General features: G+C 41.3%; 1 protein-coding gene across 1 annotated transcript; it reads right to left on the reverse strand.

The window, feature by feature from the left end:
* Positions 1-182: 182 nt before the first annotated feature.
* On the reverse strand, positions 183-25,539 carry man2b1 (mannosidase, alpha, class 2B, member 1). Its single transcript, XM_039794890.1, has 23 exons — positions 25,410-25,539; positions 24,836-24,938; positions 22,982-23,155; positions 21,617-21,810; positions 20,393-20,525; positions 18,103-18,248; positions 16,935-17,134; positions 16,225-16,345; positions 14,279-14,357; positions 13,673-13,782; positions 13,279-13,386; positions 12,714-12,830; positions 10,101-10,283; positions 9,417-9,514; positions 9,146-9,266; positions 8,910-9,028; positions 7,126-7,227; positions 6,854-6,941; positions 6,513-6,593; positions 6,040-6,264; positions 5,090-5,239; positions 4,159-4,261; positions 183-1,025 (listed from the first exon to the last, which is right to left on the reverse strand). The coding sequence occupies exons 1-23, from the start codon at positions 25,518-25,520 to the stop codon at positions 922-924; spliced, it is 2,970 nt and encodes a 989-aa protein (XP_039650824.1). The 5' UTR covers positions 25,521-25,539; the 3' UTR covers positions 183-921.
* Between the last annotated feature and the right edge of the window lie 724 nt (positions 25,540-26,263).

Raw genomic sequence — 26,263 nt, forward strand, 5'->3', positions numbered from 1 at the left:
GCAGTAACATTTTTATGTCTCAAAACTTAATCGATGTAAATATATTCCTGTCGTGATTCCAGAAAAACACCGCAGGTAGCAATGATGGACGACTCAATTTAAAAGCGTCTTAGGAGAGAAAGCGGGCATCAGTGTGTCCGTGGATGCGTAGCTGTAACATTAACATGCAGGTCAACACAAAGTGAGAATAACAGACTTTATTATCAGCTGCTTGGCGATCAGTACAAAAATCATCTTCAAACTATACACACGCACACAATCGGCAGAAATACAAAAGGTTACACATATTGCACACGTCAGGCAGTCAGTACAAGTCGGCACCAGTTTGATTCGTAGACAGAAAAAGTAAGGATTTGTGATTGGAAGTGCGTGTGCTGAAAAATTCAGATAAATCTTTGAAAAAGTCAAGTTTTAGAGTTAAAAAAACCAATGTCTCAGGGTCAGTTTTAGAGGGATTTAGTATCATCGGTGTGTCTGCGATACTTCAAAAGGTAGCGTCAGCTAATTCTGTACATCCTGTATGTCTCAGAGGAGAAGAACGTTCAGCCATTCAGTGTCACTAAGTGGGAAATAATCATCTTTTCTTTCTTTTTATTATTTCTGTGGACAGCCATGAGGAAGAGAAAGGCTTTTTCTTTGGTTACAACCCATTCAAAAATCACAGCTGTGTTTCCAAAAACATCTCCAGATCGGTGTGTGTTTGCACTCAAAATCTTTTTTTGGTTTTGTAAACAGAAAGCCTTTCCATCCTTTCTCAGATGTCCAGAACATTTTCTAACTGGTGTAGAACTGTCCTCGCGTGATCCAATCAAACGCAGGCGAGAGGCCACAGGAACTTGGATTGATTTGAAATTTGCGTCGCTCAACTCATTTGCGACGTCTTGTAAAACAAAAACAAAAAAAGTGAAGGCGTGCGATCGGCTATCTGAAGCTGACCCTGAGCAGGAAGGTTCGGATCTCCATTGGTCTTAAAGTCACCTCCCATACGGAGGCGTCTGGGAACGCCTTCAGCAGCGGCTTCGCATCTGGAGAAGAGACAACGGCATTAGGAAAAATGCACAAAAACAAGAGATAATTTGGTAACGCTTTACTTGAAGGTACCTACATAAGAGTTACATGACACTGTCATGACACACGAACCTTAACACTAAAGCGTGAATTATATTTTTGTTTTTTCTTTCGGAAACCGGAAGCATGAACGAGCTCGAGGGAAACCGGATGCCAGGACTCTGAGTGACTGCAACGTCTCTCTTGTAAACTTTCCGGGTTGAGTTCTTTTATGGTGAATGAAAGGCTTGATCCGACCAGAGTGATATGGCTCTGGATCCGACCAAGTAGCTCATCCAATCAAATCGAAGCATTGACATCAATGCTGCTGCCAGTTCTCTCCTTATATACTGTCTATGGTTCTCTCCTGCCGTTGTTTACCTTTTTTCTTCTTCTTCTAGTCCGTACAAAGAGCGAAGTCGGTAGCCTTTGCTCATTAGCGCCACCGCTGTTCAGGAGAAGACTGAAACTAGTGTCACGACCCCCAGCGCGGGTATAAACGGTTACGGCGATTCCGTGACGTCACATTTGCACGCGCCAGCCGGGCTGTGGCTTCTGTATAAGACCCATGACAAAAAAAATGAACGACACTTAATGACGGAAGCGTTATGTCATGAATGTTTATGACTTGTTTATGACACGTTCACGACAGTGTCTCTTATGTCGATACCTTCAAGTTAAGTGTAACCGATAATTTCTACAAATATGGCATGCTGGAATTCTGGAATTATTGACAAGTGAAAAAAAAACTTCAGTTCCCAGATCAAATGTCACAACAAAGCAGCAGCAGTTTTTTTTCATCGTCATCGCGATATTAGTCTCTCTTTGCCAGACCCTCCTCCAAAGCGCGGTGAAGGAGGGTCTGGCTACTCCACACAGCATCCGGAGATGGGAGGAAAACGTGCTCTTATTGGCATTTCTTTAAACCAATCACATCGTCATGGGCGTGCTAAACTCCGCCGCAGCGCTGCAAAAATAGTTGTCGCGAGAAAAACTCCGATTGACAGAGTCTAGCTAGCGGTCTGGATTTACCCTGCAGAGATCTGAGGAGCAGTTAACAATAGTAATTATAAATCCACGAATTTAAAATTCCAACACAAAGAAAGAAGAAGATAACGGAATACGCATCTGGCGAATTTTCTTGCGGCACTGGACAATCCCAGAAGTGGAACGTCAAGGATATAGGCTTGATGGCGTTTTAAGCCCCCAAGCGTCGACTTCTGGCGGCGCTGCGACCGTCGACTTCAAGACACATAACCCTAACCATTGGCTTATCCTAGTGCCTTCCAGGAAGGCGCTGCCTGGAAGACGACGTTGGGGGGGCTTAAAACACCAAACCTCAGGATACAGACGATCGCGATAGCAACTGGCGCAATAAACACATCGCGAAATACACTCGGAGACCTTTTTTGTGTTAAAATATCAGCAGAAAACGGCACCTTCAAACGTAACTCAATGTTCAATTTGTTCAACAAAAGAATGTTGGTAAGGATTTTTGTTTCATTTGTTTTAAATTAAACAAGCAATTTAAGCAGAATACTGAAAAGGGCAGAACGGAGTACACTTTATGTTTGTTTTTTTGAATCGCAAGTAATATCGTTATTGCATACCGCACATTTTTGTCATATTGTGCAGCCGTAGTAGAAACGTACCAATGGCGACAAGAAGCTGAAACTAATAATAGACCGCTCCTCCTCTCCTAAAAAGGAGTCTTGCGAAGCCACTAAAACACCTCACAGTTTACCATTAAAGCTTTGAACCATAACAATGCATTAATGACTCATTATATTACACTGGCTGCCTAATTGGTCCCTGCGGGGGAATAGTCTTTATGGTTAAGTGGACTGTAATGGAGCAGTGATTACCACCCTCGTAGACTTAAAAAGCATCGGTGGGTTTCGGAGTTCACCCTTCTCTTTTCAACCTCCTGTTGAGACCGAACGCCACCCTCCAACACCAGCCAAGTGGTGCATCAGAGACTGGCAGCTAACCAGCGGCGGCGGCTTCCTGCCAGACATCCATCCCTCACACACTCACACACTCACACACTCACACACTCACACACTCACACACTCACACACACACACACTCACACACTCACACACTCACACACACACACACACACACACACACACACACACACACACACACACACACACACACACACACAGCACAAACTCCCCGACATTTCGCTGCCTTGTATTTGCTGAGTGTGCTACTCTATCGACTACAGGTTCTCCTCTGCTCTCTTTCACTACTACACAAACGGGGTTAAAGGTCGGGCAGAACTCGCTCCGTTAGACATTTTTATGACATATTATGACTTTATCATGACATTTTTATGTTAAATGGAATACTATACTATGACAAGTCATACTCAGCAAGATTTAAATCGGGGACAATCTGATCAAGTATATTTTCAATATACTTGACTTTTTTTATCTTTAAAAAAAAAAAAAAAAAAAAAAAAAAAAAAAAAAAAAAAATTTTTTACTTTTTTTGACAAACTATACTATGACTGTTTCAAATTTAATTCACTGACTCTTTTAATCACTTTTTGAACATACTAAACTATAAATTCTTTCAATTTTTTTGACATACTATAGTTTGACATTTTTTAAAATATTTTTTCGACATACTACATTATGACTTTTTAACGTCTCTTTCGACATACTATACTATGAAATATTTTTTCCCCACATACTATATTATGACTTTAACAGATTTTTTTTTCGATTGTAATGTATTGAGTTTGCATGTTCTTTAAGACTTTCTTTGACCCACTCTACTATGACTTTTTTAGACATACTATACTATGACTTTGTTATGGTTTTTTTATCGATATACTATAATATGACTTTTTTTTTTTTTGATGTAGTGTACTATGACTTTTTTTAAGTTAAGATAAGTTAACATTATGAATCCGACGGTCACTTCCAGCTTTGAGAACATGACAGAGAGCAGCGCTGCGCTGAGCTAGTGGTGTTCAACACTTCAGCAGGAAGCTTTAAGTCTGGCATGATCTGAACTCATTACACGCTCCTCGGGCCCAAATGTACTTCCAGCACGTTCAGAGCTGCCATAGTGAAGTTAATGACAGGTGTCCTGTACCTGTCTCCGGTGTCCAATGAAAACGAGTCATATCGTCTTTCCACTGATTGGCTGACAGGTTCAGTTCAGACGCACCCAGCACCTCCAGAGTGGAAAACAGCTTCTACACAGACAGAAACCAAGATGGAATAAGGAGTTATGGCAAAGTATTAATGATGCACACTTCATTATAATTACTTTACTACTTTATTTTTAAAATTAAGTATTTTAGTATTTCTTTTTTTACAGTAAATGATCTATTTATAAAATGGCTACACAACACGAGGATAGGCATGGGCCGGTTTCAAGGTATTTTTGCTGAAGGTTATCATACTGTCAGAATCTTATACAGGCCCGTGCCAAAAAACAATCCTAATTATTTTAAGTTTTAGAAATGTTTGGGTTTAATCAAACAGTTAAATGAGCTTTTTTTTTTTTTATTACTTTAGTTTTTATTGAATTTTCAGTAAATTATAACAACTGAAAACACCCCAATTTGTGAGTAATATATGGGAAAGAAAAAAAGAAAAAAAGGAAACCGGTCCTGTGGGGAAAGGTGATGATATCCACAAAAATATAAATAAAATGTATACATTTCAAGTTGCTGCTTTATCCACTAATGGGTCCAAGCTGTGGACCAATGTCCTTATGTTTTATTTAAGTAAAATGTCTACTTCTGCCATCTTTTGGCATGTAAATCTTCTCTCAAACCTAGCACAAAAGTCAACCTTTCCATTGCCCTTATTTCTTGTATGACTTCAAACCATTGTTGTCGTTTAGGACAATCAGGCTTATACCAGTTTCTGGTTATGGCTGTGAGGAGTATCTTCACCATATCTTCATCGTCCCTCTGTACTGTTACAAGTGAAATATGACCCAAGTACAAGACAGTGCATTAGAAAGGAATCTTACATTACTCCAAACTAGCTCTATGTGTTTTTGAATGTCTGACCTGCAGGTTGACCGTGACGGGCTGCGAGTTCACTTTGCTCTCCTGGCTCTGGAACTGATGCTCCAGTCTCAGCAGCACCGAGTCCTTGTCCCACTGAGTCAGTGTGAGCAGGTGGACAGCAGGGGGCAGCGCAGCCTGCAGCCCAGAGAACTACAGACACGAGACACACAGACAGACAGAGCAGGACGGGTCAGAGGTAGAGCTGGGCCATATGAGAAGAAAAAAAAAAAAATCAAATATTTTTGATCTACGGACGAGGATTAGGGCCACATGTGAAAACATGTATTTGAGTTCTGAGTTTAAAGTCAGAATTTTTAAATCTGGGCTGGGCCTTTTTGTGTGGAGTTTGCATGTTCTTCCATACTATACTATGAATTTTTTCATATTACTATAATATTATTTTTCATCACTTTTTTTTCAACATACTATATATATATACACACACTATGACTTTTTTTAATCACATTTTTTCAACATACATTTTTTTTTGACAAACTATCACTTTTTCAACAAACTATAGTATGACTTTTTATTGGCTAGTTTCGACATACTATATATACGTTGACTTTGTTTAATCACTTCACTATCACTGTCTTTTTATCGCAAGTAATATTATTATCCCAATATTCAACATGATCGCATATCGCGAGCCCTACAAGGGACATACGCTTCACATTATTAGCGTTAATAACTTTTAGTCTCAATTATTAGCATAATATGCTAAACGATTTAGGTTACCAGCTCTTGTTGACACCATTTGTGTCCCACAGGTGTAAAAAAAATAATCTCCCAGGATTTACATTCTTACCTCTAATATTTATTGTATGTATTTATGTTTGTATGTACCCCTTTTGTAATATGTTATGTGTACTTTTCTATCTGGACCTTGCATATATATATATATATATATATATATATATATATATATATATATATATATATGCACTCACCTGCAGCCGAGTGTTTGGGTGCAGATCTCCGTCGGTGAAGGTCAGCAGCGGCTGCAGTACCTCCTGCTGGGCCAGGGGGCGGTGTGCATCGGCCGCGCTAGGCGGACGGTCCAGGGAGAGCTGGAGGCGGCCTCGGACCACCAGCCCCTCGGGGAAAACGCTGGAGCTCTCGTTGAGCGGCTCGCCGACGCCGCGGACGTCATCGTACAACAGCCGGCGGTGGAGCTGAGGGGGGAGGGGAGGGGTGAGAGGGAGAGAGACTATATGTGTGTATGTATGTGTATGTGTGTATGTATGTATATATATATTCTTACATGTTCAAAATAATCTACAAACTAAACAAAGCATATGAAAGTAGTTAAATACAGTTACTGTAATCAAATTTGTAAAATTAGTATGAATAAGATATTCAAATAAGTACAAAATACGTGTGTGTGTGTGTGTGTGTGTGTGTGTGTGTGTGTGTGTCTCACCATGATCTCCAGAGAGCCATTCTGGAGGCTGCCTCCTCCCTGAGAGCGATCCGTGACCACAGTGAGTTGGTCCACATCATCCTGAAAATAAACACGTACACAGTGAAAAAATTAGTAAAGTAAGGAGTAAGAATATTAAATAAACATGTCAACCTAAAAAAAAATGTCAATTCACAAACCTCAATTATTTAGAAAGAGGGGAAAAACATTATACTTTGAACAAGAGTTAATTGTTAAGATTTCATCTGGACTATTTCTTTGGTCACACACACAAACCACACACACACACACACACACACACACACACACACACACACACACACACACACACACACACACACCTTGATGAAAGCACGGGAGTTGATGGGGTAATAATTTCCAGCAATGGGCTCCGACTGAACAAGGTTCCAGGTGGGCCGGAAATCTTTCCTTTAAAACAAAACAACAGACACACACACAGCTCTCTGAGCTTCTAATCGGTCAATCATGGTAGATCTTTTTTTTTTTATTCTAGAACAACCTTACTTACAGTTTCCTCTAGAATACTATAAGTAACATCTGCCAAATGTTAACTTAGTTGCATGTATTTTCAACTTAAAAAAATGTAGCTTACTTTCTCTGCAGCATCTCTCTGCCATTGGAATCGGTGTAGAAATATTCAGAGGTTTTAATGCTGGTGTCCAGACGAGTGATCACCTCCTTCCCCAGGTCGTCACTAATGGATAAAGAGAGGGAGTGAGAGAGGAAGCGATGCAGTTGGGCTGTGATTCTGCTCTGAAAGTATTGGGTTTGGTTATAATAATTGAAGTCAAAATCCCTAAAAAAAGGAACCTATAAATACAAGCTGCAACTTCTATTGACATGTGTGCCAACATATACGCACTGTATCACATATAAGCACATGTTAAAGGGTAACTACCGTTTTTTTTGTGACTGATGGGAACAACAATCTTTGACATTGGTCCAGTATTAAGCGAGATCGCTGCAGTCGGCAATGGCGAAACAAGCTACAATGTAAGTTATGGGGCTATTGTCCAGCTTGTATCTACCTTCACTAAAGTGCTCGTTTTGCCGTTGACAGACTCAGATTAATATTCTACGTATCCGACAACATTATGGAAAGGATTTCTAAGGAGGTCGACCTTTCTGTTAAAGAGTAAGATTCTTTTTTTTTTTAAACATAAAAACATCCGCGGAATTGCGTTCGCTAAACCCACCAGACTCCATGTAAATAAACAGTAATTTTAGCATCATAAAATACTCTTCATTCAAAGTCGACAGATACAAAATAAAACTATGAAAATCCGTTTTGGTTCGTCTTTCCTCTTTTCCAACCATCACTACTCCAGTTTTGGTTGAAATAAACACATAGTTGACCGATTTACATGTGAAAATATGTTGGCTCTATACACGCTAAAAGTATAGTTTTTTTTAAATGGAGTCTGGTGGGTTCTAGCGACTTCAGAGCTGTTTCTGGTTAAACAGAAAGGTCTTAAAGAGGTCTTAAAAGGTCTATCTCTAAATGGATCCTTTCCATAAAGTTGTCAGACACTGAGGGCTAGATTTATCAAGCCGTTTGCGCCTGTTTCCAGGCGCTAATTGGTCGCAAAGACGGACGTAACCGATGCGGGCTATTTACAAACAGGGCGCACTTGGGTAAAATCGCAGATTGTCTGCCACATGAGCAAGAAGAGACAAGTTGCGCTTTCAATATGCGTTCGTGGGAGGGTCGTGGGGAAAGTGGGAGTTCCACCCAAAAAGGTGGGAGGATAAAGCAAAGTGCCCCCTAATTATATATTCCGTGGTATTTACAAAGACTGTCAGTAAGCGCGCCTCTATTCTGCGGGGGAAATTCTCCGCCTCTTAAAAGCAGGTCTAAACCAGCCGCAATCGAGTTTCCCTAGTAGACCTTTATGCCGCTGGTGAAATGGCAACAGTAATTTGAGCAAGACGAAGACATAGGCGAGGCTGAAAATATTGTTAACACAAGAATCACACTTTGTCAGTGAACACAACATCATTTAGCATTACAGATCAAGCAGCCGTGCAATATTAGAGTTACTGGAAGAAATCAAAGATGACATTGAATCTCCCACTCAGCGTTCACATCCCATTCGCTACATTAGAAATATTGGCATCAGGATCATTTCAAGCAGTCATAGCATCAGCAGTGGGAATATCGCAGTCTGCACTCAGCCATATCATAGCACAAGTACCGCTTTGCTACAGCGCAATTTACGTATAGTGGGCGGAGCAATCTCGCTTAATACTGGACCAATGTCAAAGATTGTTGTTCCCATCAGTCACTTAGACACAACAACATAGGAAAATAGGGTCCAGGTTGAAAAAACAAATGGTAGTTACCCCTTAAGCGGTACGTGTTAAACACACACTCACTCGATAGGCAGTGGTCCTATGGTCCATTCCAGCTCCAGGGCTCTGCTGTCGCCGTAGAGACGGACAACCTGAGACACCCAGGGAGCAAACCACTGCCTCACCTCCTGCACCACGGGGGTCTGGAGGGGAGATGGATACAATATAAACGAATAATCATTTTATATTAACGCGGTTTTCATTATTTTATAATCACATAAAAAAACAATGGCGTAGCTGCTACGCTGCTCGCTCTCTACCTGGATGCTCTCCGTCTTGGCCGTCTTGCTGATGATGAACGGTGTGGAGGAGTTGGGTCTGAAGATGTAGGCCCCTGAAGGCTGGTTACTCTTTTCGTTGTTTCCGTCACTGGCGTTATACCTGGGACATGCAACATACACACACAACAACAAATAAAAATCCATGCAACAATAAGACGGGATCATAAGTTGACTGTCTTTGGGGGGGAAAAAAAAGGCGTCCTGGCTCAAGTTCAAACATAGTGTGTGTTTCTGTCAGAGTGACACTAACCAGTAGAAATTCTGTGTCAGTTTGATGGTCTGTTTGGTCTCCAGGTTGCTGAGGCTGCTCAACAGGCCGGTGTCGGGGTCAAAGGTCACACGTAGGAACTGGAGCACGTGGACAAACAAATACTCCGTTTTCAAAAGAAAATACAAATGTACTATGTCATGCATATAAGGCTTAGAAAATGCATACAGGCGTAATTTACTTGCACAAAGTGCTCAGGGTTAGCCCTTCCCTAAAGAAAATTCATCAATGGAATCATTTCTAATGCAGCTCAATTCTGTAAAAAGACAAACATATAATTTGTATTAAATTTGTCTTTGTTATCCACTTTGTAGTCTGGATTGGACAGTTCATTTAATTGATAATCGCCAGAACATCTGGCGCCGCTGGATTTTTACCAACTAAACTAATCAACTAATTTAAATAGCTAACGTTGTATTGTGTGAACAGTTAACTTCATTTAATATCATATGTGGCGTCATCTTTTTCAGGGTGCAAATGTTCCACATAAAACAAGTACCTTCCAGAGGCTATTTAGCAGAGCCAGCATTGCTGCGGCGGTTTTGTTGTCATTACTTAGAATTCCTCATAAGGGCGACAGAAACTACGCACTGTAGCTTTAAGCATTATGTACCGAATTCCCATGGTGCAGCACAAAGCAAGTGTGTGATAACGCTGTAGTAAGACCTTGTTCTGGATGGCTGTGGGCGTGCGGTGCTGCGTGGAGGCTGGTGGAGGCCCGTCCTGCAGCAGGGACACGGAGTAGGTGGTGAAGCCCAGAGGAGGAGCCTGCACCTGGAACATCAGCTCATTGACAGCGAAGCCTCGGTTCCTCCTCACGTCCCGGGTGGACGTGGACACTGGAACCACCTGGAACAGAAACACAGGGACACTGGGATAAAAGTCCTACAAAATGCTTTAAAGTCTTAAAACAAAGGAAACACACACCATGACTGCTGGGTTAAAGGTCCCATGGCATGAAAATTTCACTTTATGGAGGTTTTTTAATATTAATATGAGTTCCCCCAGCCTGCCTATGGTCCCCCAGTGGCTACAAATGGTGATAGGTGTAAACCGAGCCCTGGGTATCCTGCTCTGCCTTTGAGAAAATGTAAGCTCAGATGGGCCGAACTGGAATCTTCCCTTTGTGACGTCATAAGGAGAAAGGTTACCACCCCTTTCTCTGCGCTGCCCATGGCAAGCTGGTCAAGGCATGGATGTATTAAGAGAACTGGATACAGTGGTCGGCGGGAAGCCCCGTACGTTCCAATGAGAGTGCTCAAAAGCGCATTAAGACAACATGGAGCTCGGCTTTTCCGCATTCTTGGCCCATGACGTCACGGTGGACACGCGCACTAGCAACAATTTGTTTGTGTTGTCGTAGCAACCGGTAGCAACATGCTCGTTATCTCTTGTGGCTCTTACAAGCTTATATAGGTCAATGCTTACAAGTGGTGAACTCATGAACTCGCCGTTTTCATTGTCTAAAATATTATACTAACGTTAAACATTGTGTTTTCGTTGTTCCCGATCATTTACATGCTTAGCTAAATAAACAATAGATGTATTTAGCTAGACAACCATGGAGATTTAATCATTATGCCGTGCTACTAGCTAGCTAGCTACTAGCTAGCGCTAGCAGTTAGCCTGCAGTTTCGTGTTAGTTTTCATGAACAGAGCTCATCCATGGCTTCATCTCTCATCCACGTTACAAGCTTTACAGCATACAGCCCTCGGATGTATCATAAGAGAGAACCAAGGCCATGTAATCACTATGTCTGTAGTAACTTTATGTAGGCATGATCTTAATACAGCCATGCTAGCTAACCCTGATGTTAGCAACTAGCTAGCTAGTCGATAGCCTCACCAGTTTGGGAAACGCTAATGACGTTACATCCACGTAACAGGCTTTAAAACATACATACATCCCTCGGATGTATCATAACTTCATAAGATAATACCATGGACGTATTAATAGAACACATGGTAAATTACAACCATTAGCCATATCCATTATTACAGCTAGCTACATGAGCTCGGGAGAACAGTCATGTGAACGGACGTGCGCAGTCCCGTGGGTCTGCTCGAGGCCATTATGCGGGTTCATCATTTCAAATTTAATAATTCTGGATTCGCTTCTAGTAAATGTTAAAAACGTAACGTTTTAAACAAGGACACTTTCGGTGTTCGGGCTGGTAGGTTGATATACCCCGAAACAAATTATCCGCTGAAATATAGACGTTTCTTTCGCCATGTAATGTCTATGTGAAAAGTCTTTCTGGGCCATGGGGTGCAGTACCACCGTTATCCACTAAGCCCATGTTGGCATATAGACTTAGCGCTCCTCCTGGGGGCTTGGGTCAAGGCCACACGCCCACCCTCCACCTTGCCCTGCTTCTCTCCTCCGCATTAACATTTAAAGCTACAGACGCAGAAATAGCCCATCCTAAGGAAAGCTCATTGTGGGACTGGCTCTAGTGGCTGTAATTCTGCTGAAGACTGAATTTCGGGAAAGAGACTTCAGATACAGAATTAGGGGACCACTAAGGTCTATATAAAAGAGACTTCAGATACAGTATTAGGGGACCACTAAGGTCTATATAAAAGAGACTTCAGATACAGTATTAGGGGACCACTAAGGTCTATATAAAAGAGACTTCAGATACAGTATTAGGGGACCACTAAGGTCTATATAAAAGAGACTTCAGATACAGTATTAGGGGACCACTAAGGTCTATATAAAAGAGACTTCAGATACAGTATTAGGGGACCACTAAGGTCTATATAAAAGAGACTTCAGATACAGTATTAGGGGACCACTAAGGCCTATATAAAAGCATCGAAAGAGCACCATGTCATGGGACCTTCAAAGCTGAATTCTGTCAGATCGGGATTATTTTATGAAATCCTGTCATCCCTTAATACTAATAATGTTTATTACTGATGAGGATTTAAATGATCATACTGCACTTTTGGAATCTTACAGTATGACATTTTATTAAAATTTCTACTATAGCAACCATTCCAAAAAAAATGACATGTCTCAATGTTGCCAGGCAGATGATAGGATTACTAACTAAAAACGTTCATTAGAGTTTAAAACTATTATACATAAAATTACACTACGGCCACAGAAAACTTCTACTTGCAAGTAATTATTATCCCAAGCTAAACAAAAACTATTTCCATATACAAAGTGGATTTCCTTAAAACGTGTATAAAAAAAAACAATTAAATTGCCATAAAAGCTGAATAATACACTCTCTCTCATTATCAAATAAAAGACACACAAACACACACCTGGCAGTCCACAGATTTGCCTTCAGCATCTGATACGACATATGATGTTCCATTCACCGGCAGCCTGACCGGCCACGTGACGGGGCGAGCGAGAGGGTTGTACACATTGACTGAGAACTGAGAGAGAGAGAGAGAGAGAGGGAGGGAGGGAGGAAGGGAGGGATAGAGAGAGAGAGGACGTTGAGCAATAACAGTACTGATAAATATATTGATATGAATATGTTCATATGTTGCTTAATGTAGTTTATATTTACACAAAATAAAATTCTTTTTTAATTTGAGTTGAATGTTTATTTACAAACCTATCTTGGAAGATGTACTGTACGTCTGCCTGTTTGCATGGACTCCATGACTGTGTGTATGTATACTGTATACTGTATACATATGTGTGCCCTTATGTCGTTTTGGGAAAAATGAAACAGACATTGTGCGGCCCATTTGAACGGTTATGTTAGGGCTAGGTTTTGAAAGTTAGAGGTGGTAGTTGTTTGTGGAATTAATTTGGTAGTGGGATCCCCACAATAATAGCAAGCGAAGCGAGTGTGTGTGTGTGTGTGTGTGTAACCTTTTTGCTGGACTCGGTGAGAGGACACACACTGATGTTGAGGTTGTCACAGTAGATTCGCTTAGCAGACGAGCCACTCAGAGCACTCAGACTGTTACTCACCAAAACCTGGGAGAGAAATTAAAGTCAGAAATAAAAAAATAAAAAAAGCAGGTGCGTTATGTCCTCCACAATCATCATCGAAAACAAACAAAAACAATGGACATAAAAAAGGACACAACAGCTCAACAACTGGCTTGGCAGAAAGTTACATTCCAGTTGGGTTGATAAGTCCCAAAACACACAACTGCAGCGGGATCCAAATGAACCTTTTTTATTAAAAACAATGCTTTCTACCAAACCTACAAGATTACAGTATGTTGAGCAACGTGATGCCGCGTGGAACTTCAAATACCTGACAACGTTGCCAGCCGTTAGCTAGCCTCCGGGCGTAGTCGTTGGCTACGTGTTGCTTCTCTGTGCCTGACACCGCGTCATGGTGCTGAGCCACCGCCATGGCTTTCTCTATGAAAACAAAAGCACAAACAAGTAGCTGTCAGTCAGTCCTGTCTGCTCTCCAGTCACGTATATTAATTAACACCATTGTGACATTTATCTCTGCACGATCACGGAAGGCTTGTATCATGTGGACGCGCAGACAGTTTTGTTGTCATTGCTTAGAATTCCTCATTGGGGCGACAGAAACTATGCACTATAGCTTTAAATCGAATATAAAAAGGTACCACTAAAAAAAGAACGACAACACGTTTTTACTGAGATTTTCTTTCAACGAACACAAAAAAGTGTTTCGAGTGTGGCTTTCGCGATATGTCGTAGCTTTTCGCGATGCGTTTATTGCGCCAGTTGATATTGTAATGATGATAACCAAAACGATATATTGTGCAGCCCTAACAATTATTACAGGACAGTTAGGATATACGTGGTGATCTTCCTACCAGGTATAAAATGTGACCACTAGATACAAACACAACACAAAAAAGTAATACAAACTAAATCTCACGCATGGTCTGGCTGTTGCCATCCCCGAAGGGCCCCTTCCTGGAGACCGGACCGCCAAGTATCTCCAGCTGGTTACACGTCTGTACAAAAAACAAAACAAAGCCACAGAGTTACAACAGTATGCAGACCTCCGCACCAGAGTACAGATGGAGTCATAGAACATTTAGTACAGACACTCGTGCTCCCAGAGGATGAACCCTATGGACCTTTTTTTCACAGCAGACATGTTGACTTGTCATAGTAGGAAAAGCCCAGCTGAAATTGATAACCGTAACGATGGCTCAGTTCCATAAAGTGTCCCAGTAAGCTATTTCAGGGAGTCAGCATGCACAATACCAGGGCCTCTCCTAAGTGGAATGCAGCCATCATTAATGGGTTTGAATACACCTGTGCTTTTCAAAAATGGCATTTCCAACATTTTCTGCTGGTTTGGCATTTCCAAACCAGCAGATAATAGAGCAATAATTTGGCTTTAAAATACAAGTGAGTCCGTGTTTGGACTTGAACAGTGAACCACATACTACCTGTATGGAATGTAACGATTAGGGCCGGGATGAATATGCTTTTGTCCCGATTCGTTTTTTTCATGATACATGGGTGCCGATTCAATTTGTATTGCGATTTTCATTTATCGTGATTCTAGAAGTATTGTGATTGGATAGTATTGAGTATTGCTAATTTTATTTCCTTTTGTATTTTCTGCATTTTCTGCTTTCGGTCCGATTTGCTGGAAACGGATATGATGTAATCGGCAGTACAGTATAAACACAACATATTTAGGTGAATCATTGGTAAAAAATTAATAAATCAAATTGATTCTGGGGAAAAGAATCTATTTTAAAAATTGTCTAAAAAACCCCCCGCAATAGGTCCGTAACTGTAATGTATTTTTTCCCCCCACGCCTAGTAACAATGCATGGTGAATCGGTTAAAATTCGATAGATCGATAGATCGATCGATAGATCGATAGATAAAGACTTTATTGTCCACCTTGGTGGAAATTTGTCTTTGGCTTCTCCAAATCATTAAAACACAACCACGACATTGGATGTTATCAAACATTAAACATACAGCACACTAATACTACACACCATTAAACATAAAACAACAATTGTGCAATGGGCAGAAACAACAGCAGGCGGAGAGGAAGTAGGATACAGCCTACAAAAGAACTTATTTAAAAATATCTTGTGTGGCCGGGTTGGCTCAGTTGGTAGAGCAGGCGCACATATGTAGAGGTTTACTCCTCGATGCAGCGGGCGCGGGTTCAATTCTGACCTGTGGCCCTTCGCTGCATGTCATTCCCCTTCTCTCTCCCAGTCTTCATCTGTCCTGTGGAATTAAAGGCCTAAAATGCCCCCCAAAAAATCTTGTATTTTATAGTGCAGTCATTTTGCATTCAATGCCTCTACGGCATGGGGAACTAAGGACCTCTTATACTATAATAAATATTATATTATTATTATAAATATTCCAGGCACGCCCTCGAGACCCTGAATTGACAGACAGATGGGAGCAACTCAAACTCAGAGTTTAGTGGGTGTGAGGCATCCATGGATCTCTGTCTGGCCTTCCTGAGTACCGCACATATAGATCATTGAGCTGCTTTTGTGACCTGCCAATCACCTTCCCCTGTAATTTTAACAATTTTGGAAAGCTTGTTTTGATAAAAATGAATCACGAGGCAATTTTTAAACGGCCTAAGGTGTAATCTGCTCTCTTGGTGTTTGACTTCAGATGTCACTACATCTTCTTAGTATATTAATTTATTATTTAACTTTTGTTATTTAAATAAAATAAAATTGCAGTTGCACTTTTGATAACACATCGTCCATTTGCCATTTGGCAGCTCATTCTGTTAAAACAAATCGTGAGAAAATCGCATCGTGAACTTAAAATTGGGAATCGTATCGCATCGTGGAGTTGAGAGCATCGTTAAATCCCTACCTGCAGGTTGCTGTTGCTGATCCTCTCGTAACGCTTCAGCGCTGGCCGGCTGGTGAAGTAGCCGGTCCAGAAATCGTGAGCGTCGTCGGCATAGGGGAAGAAGTCATCGGTCTTCAAAGCCCTGGGTTGAAAAGAGGACGAAATTGAAGCAGAAATACACGAGATCGCTCTTTATGCTGTCATTATGGGTAGAGTCTATATCGACGACGTGTCATTTCTGGGATTGTTCAGGTGCCACCGGAAAATTCCGCCGGATGTGGCTCATTTTCGGCCAGATGTCCGTCACCTTCCGCTTTCTTTGTGTTGTAATTTTAAACTGCGGTGGATTTGTGAGGACTATTGTTAACTGCTCCTCAGATCTCTGCAGGGTAAATCCAGACAGCTAGCTAGACTATCCGTCCAATCTGAGTTTTCTGTTGCACGACTAAAACAACCTTTGAACCTTGTTCCACCAAAACAAGTTCCTTCCTGAACCTATTTTGCTGGGGTACCGTCATTGAGTCTGTCGCCTTGCTCCGCCCAAGACGATTGTGATTGGTTTAAAGAAATGCCAATAAACCAGAGCACGTTTTTCTCCCATCCCGGAATGCTGTGTGGACTAGCCAGACCTTCCTCCGCAGCGCTGTGGAGGAAGGCCTGGCAATGCAAGACTATTATGAGTATAATTTTGGCATTATCACTCCAACAAACTAATTTAAAGTTGACACTACCAGGTGAGGTTAGCGCGGTGCAGCTCCTGGAGGTAACAGGACGGGGTAGAGTAGAGCACGTTGACTTTGCTGCCATTGGCCTGCTGGCCGTTGACGTAGTGGATCAGCTTGTCCAGGTTCTTGTACCACAGGTTGGCGTTCTCATACTGGAAGTCGGAGCCCATGGTCATGATGATGTGGTTGGTCTTATACACGTTAGCCTGAGAGAGAGAGAAATAAGAGGAGAATTAATGGTTTCAAAAGAGGCAACAAACACATGAGAATGATGTCATAGGAGTATTTTTAGCGTGCGCCCCATGTATAACCCTAGTGTTGTCTTCGGGTCAAATTTGACCCGTTTAAATGTCTACATCAGAAATATGGGTTTCCTTTTAACTACCCAACTTTACTTACCCAAAAATAACATGGATGATTCCACACATCGCGCTTCGCAAGTACAACAAAAGATAGCATCTCTACTTTCATTGACTTTTGGGTGTTTTATAAAAAGAAATTGCATTTTCAAGTTTCAATACCAGACTGAACGTTGACATATACCCTTCTGGTATTATCCTTCATTTAATCCTTCATCATCCTCTTTGCTTTTTTAACTCAAGAATTAGGTATAATTTCCTATAAATGTGGTTTATTGACCATGAATTCCAAAAATGTAGTAAATATAAAACTGGTAATAAGCTGATGTTAGCGCTGTTTATACATGGTAGTGAAAAGAAGTGTTAAACGTCAAAAAAAGAGCCAAAAGTGTCGATAAAAGAGACGAAAATGTCAGGACGACAAGTACATGGTGAAATGGAAGACAACACAAGGGATAAAGGCTCAGTCCTGTCCGGTCAATAAAGGTCTACAAAATATATATATATATATATATATATATATATATATATATATATATATATATATATATATATACTTTTTTTGTCAAATTAATGCTGATACTCTCATCTCCACAATACCTTACTTTGATGTAAACTTTAATCGTCACTTTATATGTTCTTTTTTTGGTTAACTTTGAAAGCTTGACCATGAGAGAGGACCCAGCATCATTTCCTCACACAGAGTCTTACTAAAATAAGCTAAATTGCTTATCTTGTTTGAGTGTGTGTGTGTGTGTGTGTGTGTGTGTGTGTGTGTGTGTGTGTGTGTGTGTGTGTGTGTGTGTGTGTATTACCTGACTGTTGGCGATGATGAGGAAGCGCTTCACCACATCATGGACATTATAGTCTTCCAGGTCAGGGTCGTCTCTGATTGGTGGATCGTCACAGGACTGGTCCCAGCAGAAGCCTTCAGGGGGGTTGTACCCGTTGGGAAGGATCCCTAACGGGTGGGGGGGGGGCAAAGGTTGAATGGTCAGCTCAAACACATGACAAAAAACACAGACTGAGTCACGCACCCCAAATAAAATATGAAAAAAAACATTTATTTTTATACTTTGAGTGAACTGACCCTTTAAAGAGCCCCTAATGGGCTTTTTTGGATTTTACCCATCTTTTAGTGTGTTATATAGTTGTTTTGTGCATGTAATAGATGTATAAAGAATCAAAAAACACATTTCACTCCAAATGGAGCAACACTTTTTCTCAACTGCCTAAAAACACCTCGCCCACATTCCTGTTTGAAATTCCTCAATTAGTGATGTCACTGATTGAGAAAGCCAGCCCAGTTTTTCATAGGTGCTGCCTCTGAGTGAGCCAGCTGACCAATCAGAGCAGACTGGGCTTTATGAGAACGCAGGCCAAGAGCTCGGATAGAGCGTTTCAGTTGGAGGCACTGCAGCAACGGGCAGTATGAGAAACAGAATATGTCTTTTGAACATTAAAGCATATACACCTATTCTAGTAGACCCCAAGAGTACACATATCACACTGAAAAGTGTTGTGGAATTTCCAGTTTATAAACTCATGCTAATCTAAATTGAGACTAGGGATGGGACGATTCATCAACGTAGTCGACGTCATCTACTACGTAAATGAGTCTACGCAAATAATTTGCATCGACGCGTCACTAAATAAAATAAATAAATAAAACTTGCGTGCAAATTAATTAATGTTATGCGGAACTAATGTAATGCCGAACTACTGTTAGATACGCGGGTTCTAGGGGCACCTAATCTGCAGCCCCACCTTAGCTCTGAAGCTAGCCGAGCTCTCCGCCTACATGCAGTTTTTTGTCAGGTCGACGGTCCAGTGAGTGAGTCAGCGATAGCAGCACGAAAGGACGAGCATGGCGAGTGGTTGCGACCCTCTTTAAGATCGCAAGTTAGGGAAAACTTCGAGACTGTATGGCTGCAGCCTGGAGCCTCCCGTGTCATGTCCTCTCGTCTCATGCCGTCCCCGCCACGAAAACTTCGGTCTTTGGGTCAGTTCCAGTAGTAGGCTGCAGGCGAGAGAGTGGGGGATAAGACGAGGACTGTGTGTCGGTGTTTTTCAGCAGTTGTTGGGTAAGTGAGTGGAAATACATCTAACATGCTAACGCTTATCCGACGCCATCACCCAATGGGCCAGTCACAGGAACGAGACAAAAAAAAAAAAACTGTCCAACTTCTCCTCCCTACAGTGCTTAACCAGCCTTTAGATACAAATAATTAAAGTTAAATTAAAAGGAAGAAGAGCATGGATGTTAAACAAGAGCTTATTCATTATTTTACCTACTGTTAAAAAAAGCAAATACAGGTTAATCTCTCATACACTACTCTTTTTGCACTTGCTCTGTTTACTTTAAGTTTTTATTTTTGTGTTCCTCCTGAAAGTGACTTGATTTTGTGGTTGGATTGATAGCCTACATCTGGCTTCAGGTTGCACTACAAATTCATTTTACTTGAACAGTGCAGTGTTAAACAATTTTTAAAAATAGAAACTTGAACCTTATTGAAATTTGTTTTATGTAAATTGTTAATAATTGAGCAATGGGGAAATAATCGCTCATTGAAATAATTAATCACTAGATTAAATCGTTGGGACAGCCCTAGTTGAGACAATGGTACCCAGATGTCATTCAGGTCAGTGTCCAACATAACCTCCTAACCTTTTTAGGCAGAGGAATAATTCAACTCTGTGTCTCCATAGGTGATGGGAGACGTAGCAGCTGTATAATAAGACAGTGCTGCCTCACCCTGCCAAGGCCATGATGGAAGTAAACACATAACACATTTTGTCTGTGCTGAGATTATTGGGCAGCGGCAATATCTTTGTTTACCTTAAAAGTTCAGCTAGACTTAACGCCTCCAGCGGGAGTTTAAATACTCCTTCAGGAAGACAGGAACTTCAGAGAGTCGGGACGGCACGACACGATAACACATCGTGGTTAAAATGTACTGCCACCTGAATTCTTGAGTTCATTAAATGCTCCTGTGTAATTCATCAAAGTCTCCCGAACCTGAGTTTTTCCTCAACAAGAAGGGCTCTTTAGAGAGTAGATGAAGAAGGGAAGTAGTAGGTGTGCATGTGTGAGAGTTTTGTTACCGGTGAAGAGGTCAGCCATGGGGGGTGTGAGGCTGTCGGAGGCCCTCCACAGAAGCTCCTGCTCCCTGTCCATCATCCTGCGAGCCCGGTCCTGGTAGTCCAGACGACCAAAGAAGAAGCCGTCGTACCCCATCTGGAACAACACCCGCGGGGAAACGGTTAGTCTGAAGCTCAGGGGCCAATATTGGCTTGTCGTGGATTGACAGCACATGTCTTAAAGGAATTGTTTCAAATTTTGGGAAATAAGCTTTACCGTTTCCTTGCTGAGAGTTCAATGAGAAGATTGATAAAAAGTCTGAAGATATGAAGCTACAGACCGCAGCTGGTTAGCTTAGCATAGCTCAGCATAAAAAGGTCAAGAGGGGCAAGGGGAGACAGCTAGCCTAGCTCTGTCTGAAGGCAACAATATCCGCCTATCAGGACCTTAAAAGGTGCTCTAAGCGATGTTGGATGATGTCACTTCTTGTTGACGCACGAAGTATTGTCAAACAAAACGGAGGCTAGCTCGCCGCTCCCTCCTCCTCATCCCGTCCCCTCCCCCTCCCTTCCGCGCACTAACCCCCCCACCCCCAAATCCTTCTTCTCGGTTATTGGCTGGAACGCCGTTTGTTAAGTTTGGTGGTGCAGGTTGGCGCAGTTTGTTATTGTTACCGTTTGTGGAGCCTGGGCTGTCTACAGAGACCGCGTTTTTTTTACAGTGTGTTGAGGGGACAGGCAGCTCGCGGATAGTGACAAAAAATGTTGTAGCCTAAAAAACGCGTGACATCACTTAGAGCACCTTTAAAAGCTCACTAATTAACACAATACATTTTGTTTAAACTGTGTTCAGTGTTCCTGAAGTCTCCGTTGGTTGCAAGGCAAGCCCACAGGACCCTAGGAAGACCCTGCACCCAGCCAAGAAACGGTCCAGCACATTTCCCCCAAAAAAACGTACTTACTAAAACAACAACAAAATAAACTAACAAGTTTATACTTCTTCCTACTCGTTTTCGTGCATGTAAATCAAGGACATTCGCTAATTAAATTAATAAATGTTGTCTCTTTCTCTTTTTTAACCTTTAAAACCTCATGTTTTCAACAACTGCTGTTGTCTTTTTTATGTTGAATTTTACATGCTCAAAATAAATAAAATAGAAATACTTAAAAACCTTCTTCTAATCTAACTCTTGCCGAAGGTGACGTGTATTTCGTGAAATGTCAAACCATTCCTTTAAGATGAACTACCTGCGCAAACATGGAGGCGTGTTCGCGGGCGTGGCCAAAGGGGTCGATGTGCCAGGCGACACGGGGGCGACCGCAGGGCCCAAACGTCTCGTTGAGGAACCTCAGGCCCATGGTCATCTGGTCGATGACGGCGCTGTAGTGGGTGGTGGCCTCGTCGCTCATGCACCAGCCGCCGTTCACAAACTCCAGACGGCCTGGAGGAAGGGCGGGTGGGAGGGGGGGGAATGTAAATATACAGTAGGGCCGACTCTCTGGGAAGCAGCATGAGGTTATGAAACCCTTCCAGTGGAAATGTAAATATACAGTAGGGCTGGTTCAAAGAAAAAAATTCCGATTTAAATCGATTTTCATTTTTAACGATGCAATATCGATTCATAACATCCAAGAATTGATCACTGCCTGTATCATATGAAACTATAAGACCTAAGGAGTCCATTGGTACAAACTATGCCATGCTAGCTGGTCGGGAAACAGGTTAACCCTTGGGTTGTCCTCGCGTCGAATTTGACCCGTTTTCAAAGTTTTTTTGTAATCAGAAATATGGGTTTCTTTCAACAAAATTGCCCAAAATGAACATTGATGCATGGAGAGCAGGTGAAATGTATAATTAGGTTAATTGAATGTTGGGTGTTTTATTCAATTTTAAAGCATATGAAAAAAGAATTCAAATGGTTTTCACAACAGTATATCCTGACTAAACTTTGACATAAAGCAGTCTGTGATTTCACAGAAACATCCTCTGTACTTAACTATTTATTTTTTTAACTAAAAAAATAAGTATAATGTCATAAAAATTAGGTGTATTGACCTTGAATCAAAAAAAAAAAGCTTTGAAAAAACTGACAAAAAAAGTTCATTTTCAATTTTGACGAAAGTTAACGGTTGACGGGAAGACAACACAAGGGTTAAATAACCCTCCAAAAATAGGCTACATTTTGTCGAGAGAAAAACTGGCATGGTCATTTTCAAAGGGGTCCCTGGGACTCTCACCTCAATATATCTGAATGAAATGTCACTCAATACTCACTGACTGTAGAGTCTATAGAGCTGCCCTTTATTGTGTGTCCATGTTAAATATAAAGTACATGTAATTTAACTGGTTTGGGGTCAGTTCTTAATTTAAACATTGATACTTTTAATAATGCACCAGGTTAGGTTAACCTTGTACAACTGTAGAATCTCTTTTATGTCCAAGCTAAATTGGTATTGTAACTGACATCTTCCTAACCTACGTGGTATTGAATCGAAAATAAAATTGAAATCGGGAATCAAAATTGAACCGTGAATAAAATCGATCGGGACCTTGTGAATCGGAAAAAATCAATGACGATACCCAGCCCTAATATACAGTGCTGGTTCCTGCACCTTGGTTAACCAGCTGTTTGACTGTCTGCTGCATGCTGGAGCTCTGCTGTTTCCACCAGCGGTAGAAGAACGCTGTCTCCACGTAGATAAACCTCCTGTCAGGATTCTTCAACAACTGATCCACCACGGAGTCCAGGATGTACTGCACACCCGCGTGCTGAATGTCGTTACGATCTACACACACACACACACACACACACAAATAACAACCTCATTAAAACAAATTCAGAATTTTTAATTTTATTCAAAAATTAGTTGTCAAAATACTTTGTCACAGGTTCACAAATATATTTAATGATACACTTCAACAACTTTTTAGGTTGAAGTAAAGAACACCAGCGTACAGCTGATATCATGGCAAGGGCACACGTTAGAAACAGAATCGGTTTACTTAATTAAATTACATTATTTTTTAACCTAAAAACCCCTGTGCATAAGCTGCGATGTTGCAATAAAGTAAATGAAGATTGGATGAAAGTTTGCCTTAATCCACATCCCTCCCCATACACACAGTATGCATTATATATCATGTAAAGTGCAGATGATCTCTGCTTACATAACGATACACAGGTCAAGAACAGATGATGGTCACCTGCAAAGCACACGGCCGCTCTCACTGTAAAAAGACATGTGATGCACTAAAACTATAAAACTGTTATTACTGTGTTTTACTAGACAGCAGCTGGCTTCATCAACAAGAGACCTGGGAGAGCTGAGATCCCCCCCCCACCCCTGACAAGGACTCTTATGTCACCCCATGGACACATTACTGCCTCGACACCTGACTCGACAATACCGCACAATTTTGGATCATCTTTGAATTTGCACATATTCGTTATTGAGAATAATTGCACATTCATGGTTAATAAATTGCAAAATTCCATCCTCTTTGTTCTCTCAAATGGTGCAATCATACATTACATCACAAAGTAATGTACACTGCGTATCTGGTTGCTCACCATGTGCTCTCACTCAAGATGCACACAGACATGTGAAAACATTGGTCACACGTAAGAAGGAAAACCAATTTTAGCTCAGAGCAGAGGTGATTCCATGGCTTCAACCTGATATATGTGCAGATTAGGGTTGCACAATATTGACAAAATGGGATATTGCGATATCGATATTAATTTCGATATTTTTAAACATATGTAAAATTACGAAAGTTACGGGAAAACGCATCGAAATAGATTCATAACAAATTAAACAAGTTTTCTTACAACACAGGTTTATTTCAACTGACAGTCATATTGGACTGGTACAACATGAATAAATAAATAAGGACCATGTCTACAGGACATGTTTTACTGGTTGGACAGTATAAAGAAAATAAATAAATAAAAGAGAACAGGACACAACTTTTCTTTCACTTCTCTGATTCATTCCGTTTTGTTGTCTCTATTTCTTCACTTACACTTTCACACTGTCGAAATATGCACACACGTCACATGGTACGCTCCATAGGGTTTGTCACATAGTGGACCCGTGTGCTGACGTGCACTAACATGTACAAGTGGCACGGTAACTGGCCAATGAAATGATGATCGGTATAGTGTTTCAAGCTCTAAATCAAACACAACTAAGCCACACAGCCAACGGACGGGACGCTGCGCTCCACAAAATAAACATAATATTGCATAGTTATTGCGACACTTTCAATATATTGCGATAACGATATTGAGTCGATATATCTTGCACCCCTACATATAATATTGTGCAACGTGATGTTGCGATAACGATATTGAGTCGATATATCTTGCACCCCTAGTGCAGATTGCATATTTAATCTCTGTGTGTGTGTGTGTGTGTGTGTGTGTGTGTGTGTGTGTGTGTGTGTGTGTGTGTCAGACTGACCTCCATAGTAGTACTGGTCAACAGTCTTGAGCCAGCCGACGTCATCGTGTGTGTGAGGGACCAGGTGGACATTCAGCATGTTGGGCTTGGTGGCATGACATGACTGATAGATAGATAGATAGATAGATAGATAGATAGATAGATAGATAGATAGATAGATAGATTGACGTGACGGACCGTCCAATAGACATGACGGACGGACGCACACGCACGCGCGCGCGCGCACGCACACACACACACACACACACACACACACACACACACACACACACACACACACACACACACACACACACACACAGATCCAAAGCACTGGACTACACTACTTTATTGACAGGGAAGGCAGAAAGTAAGTAGAGGCATACTATAAAAATATATAAGGAGAAATAAATACTCTTTATGTTCATATTGTCGATAGAATCTCAGCTCCTCATACCAACTGACAAAACACAAAAGAAGGAAGAGTAAAACTGAAAGTAGTTGGAAGGAAAAACTCGTTAGCTTTAGCTAGCTAGCGGATGCTAAACAACTAAAACACACGAATTCAAACGGCAGAAAAGTAAACTTAGCTGACCTCGTATCCGCAGGTGGGGGTCCGTTCTGTATCCTGGCCGAGAGGAAAACATAAAACTCCGCCGAGGAGGGACAGGAGAGCAGCAGCCAGCTGCTGCGACCTGGCCGCCATGTTGGAAAATGAACCGCAAATCATGTGACATTCTGTTTACGTTCACTGGGGTCAGGTGATAAGACCTCCACAGGGGTGAAAAGGGTAGTCCTGTTCCCTCAGTTCAGACTCTAAGGCAGAAAAACTTGAGGCAGACCCATGGGCAGACCAGGCTGAAGCAACTCCGTCCCAAAATCCAACAAATCTTTGGAGAATTTGTGTTTTCTTTCTTTCTATTTTTTTTTTTTATCTTTATATTTCAGAGTTATTTTATACAGAACTTTATTGCTTTTTTTATACAGCACTGTGGTCAGCTTAAGCTGTGTTTAAATGGGCTCTAGAAATAAATTTAAAGTAGGCTACTATTTAGCCTACTTTTGAGGTGGGGACTGAGGAATTTTTGACAAACCAAACTTTAAATAAAAAATATATACTCTCATACATTTTTATAGTCGGAGACTGTGGGCCTCCCCTCAGACAAAGCTTGGAAAAAGGTAATTAATTGAGTTCCAAATCCTTTATTTTCATCAATTATTTTGATGTCAAATGATCTAAGGTGCATACCACATAACCGCACATAGTCCATCCATGGTTTGATTCCCAGCCCGGGGGGCCTTTTGTTGCATGTCATAGGCTACCCCTCCCTCTCCCTGTGTTTCCTGTCTCCCTCCACTGACTGTCAAATAAAAGACAAAACACATGTACACACACACACAGGATTCTGTTGGAGTGGCCAGAGCTGAAACAATCAGTTCATCTTAAAT

Source organism: Perca fluviatilis, chromosome 1 (genome assembly GCF_010015445.1).
Source record: "Perca fluviatilis chromosome 1, GENO_Pfluv_1.0, whole genome shotgun sequence".
NCBI lineage: Eukaryota > Metazoa > Chordata > Actinopteri > Perciformes > Percidae > Perca > Perca fluviatilis.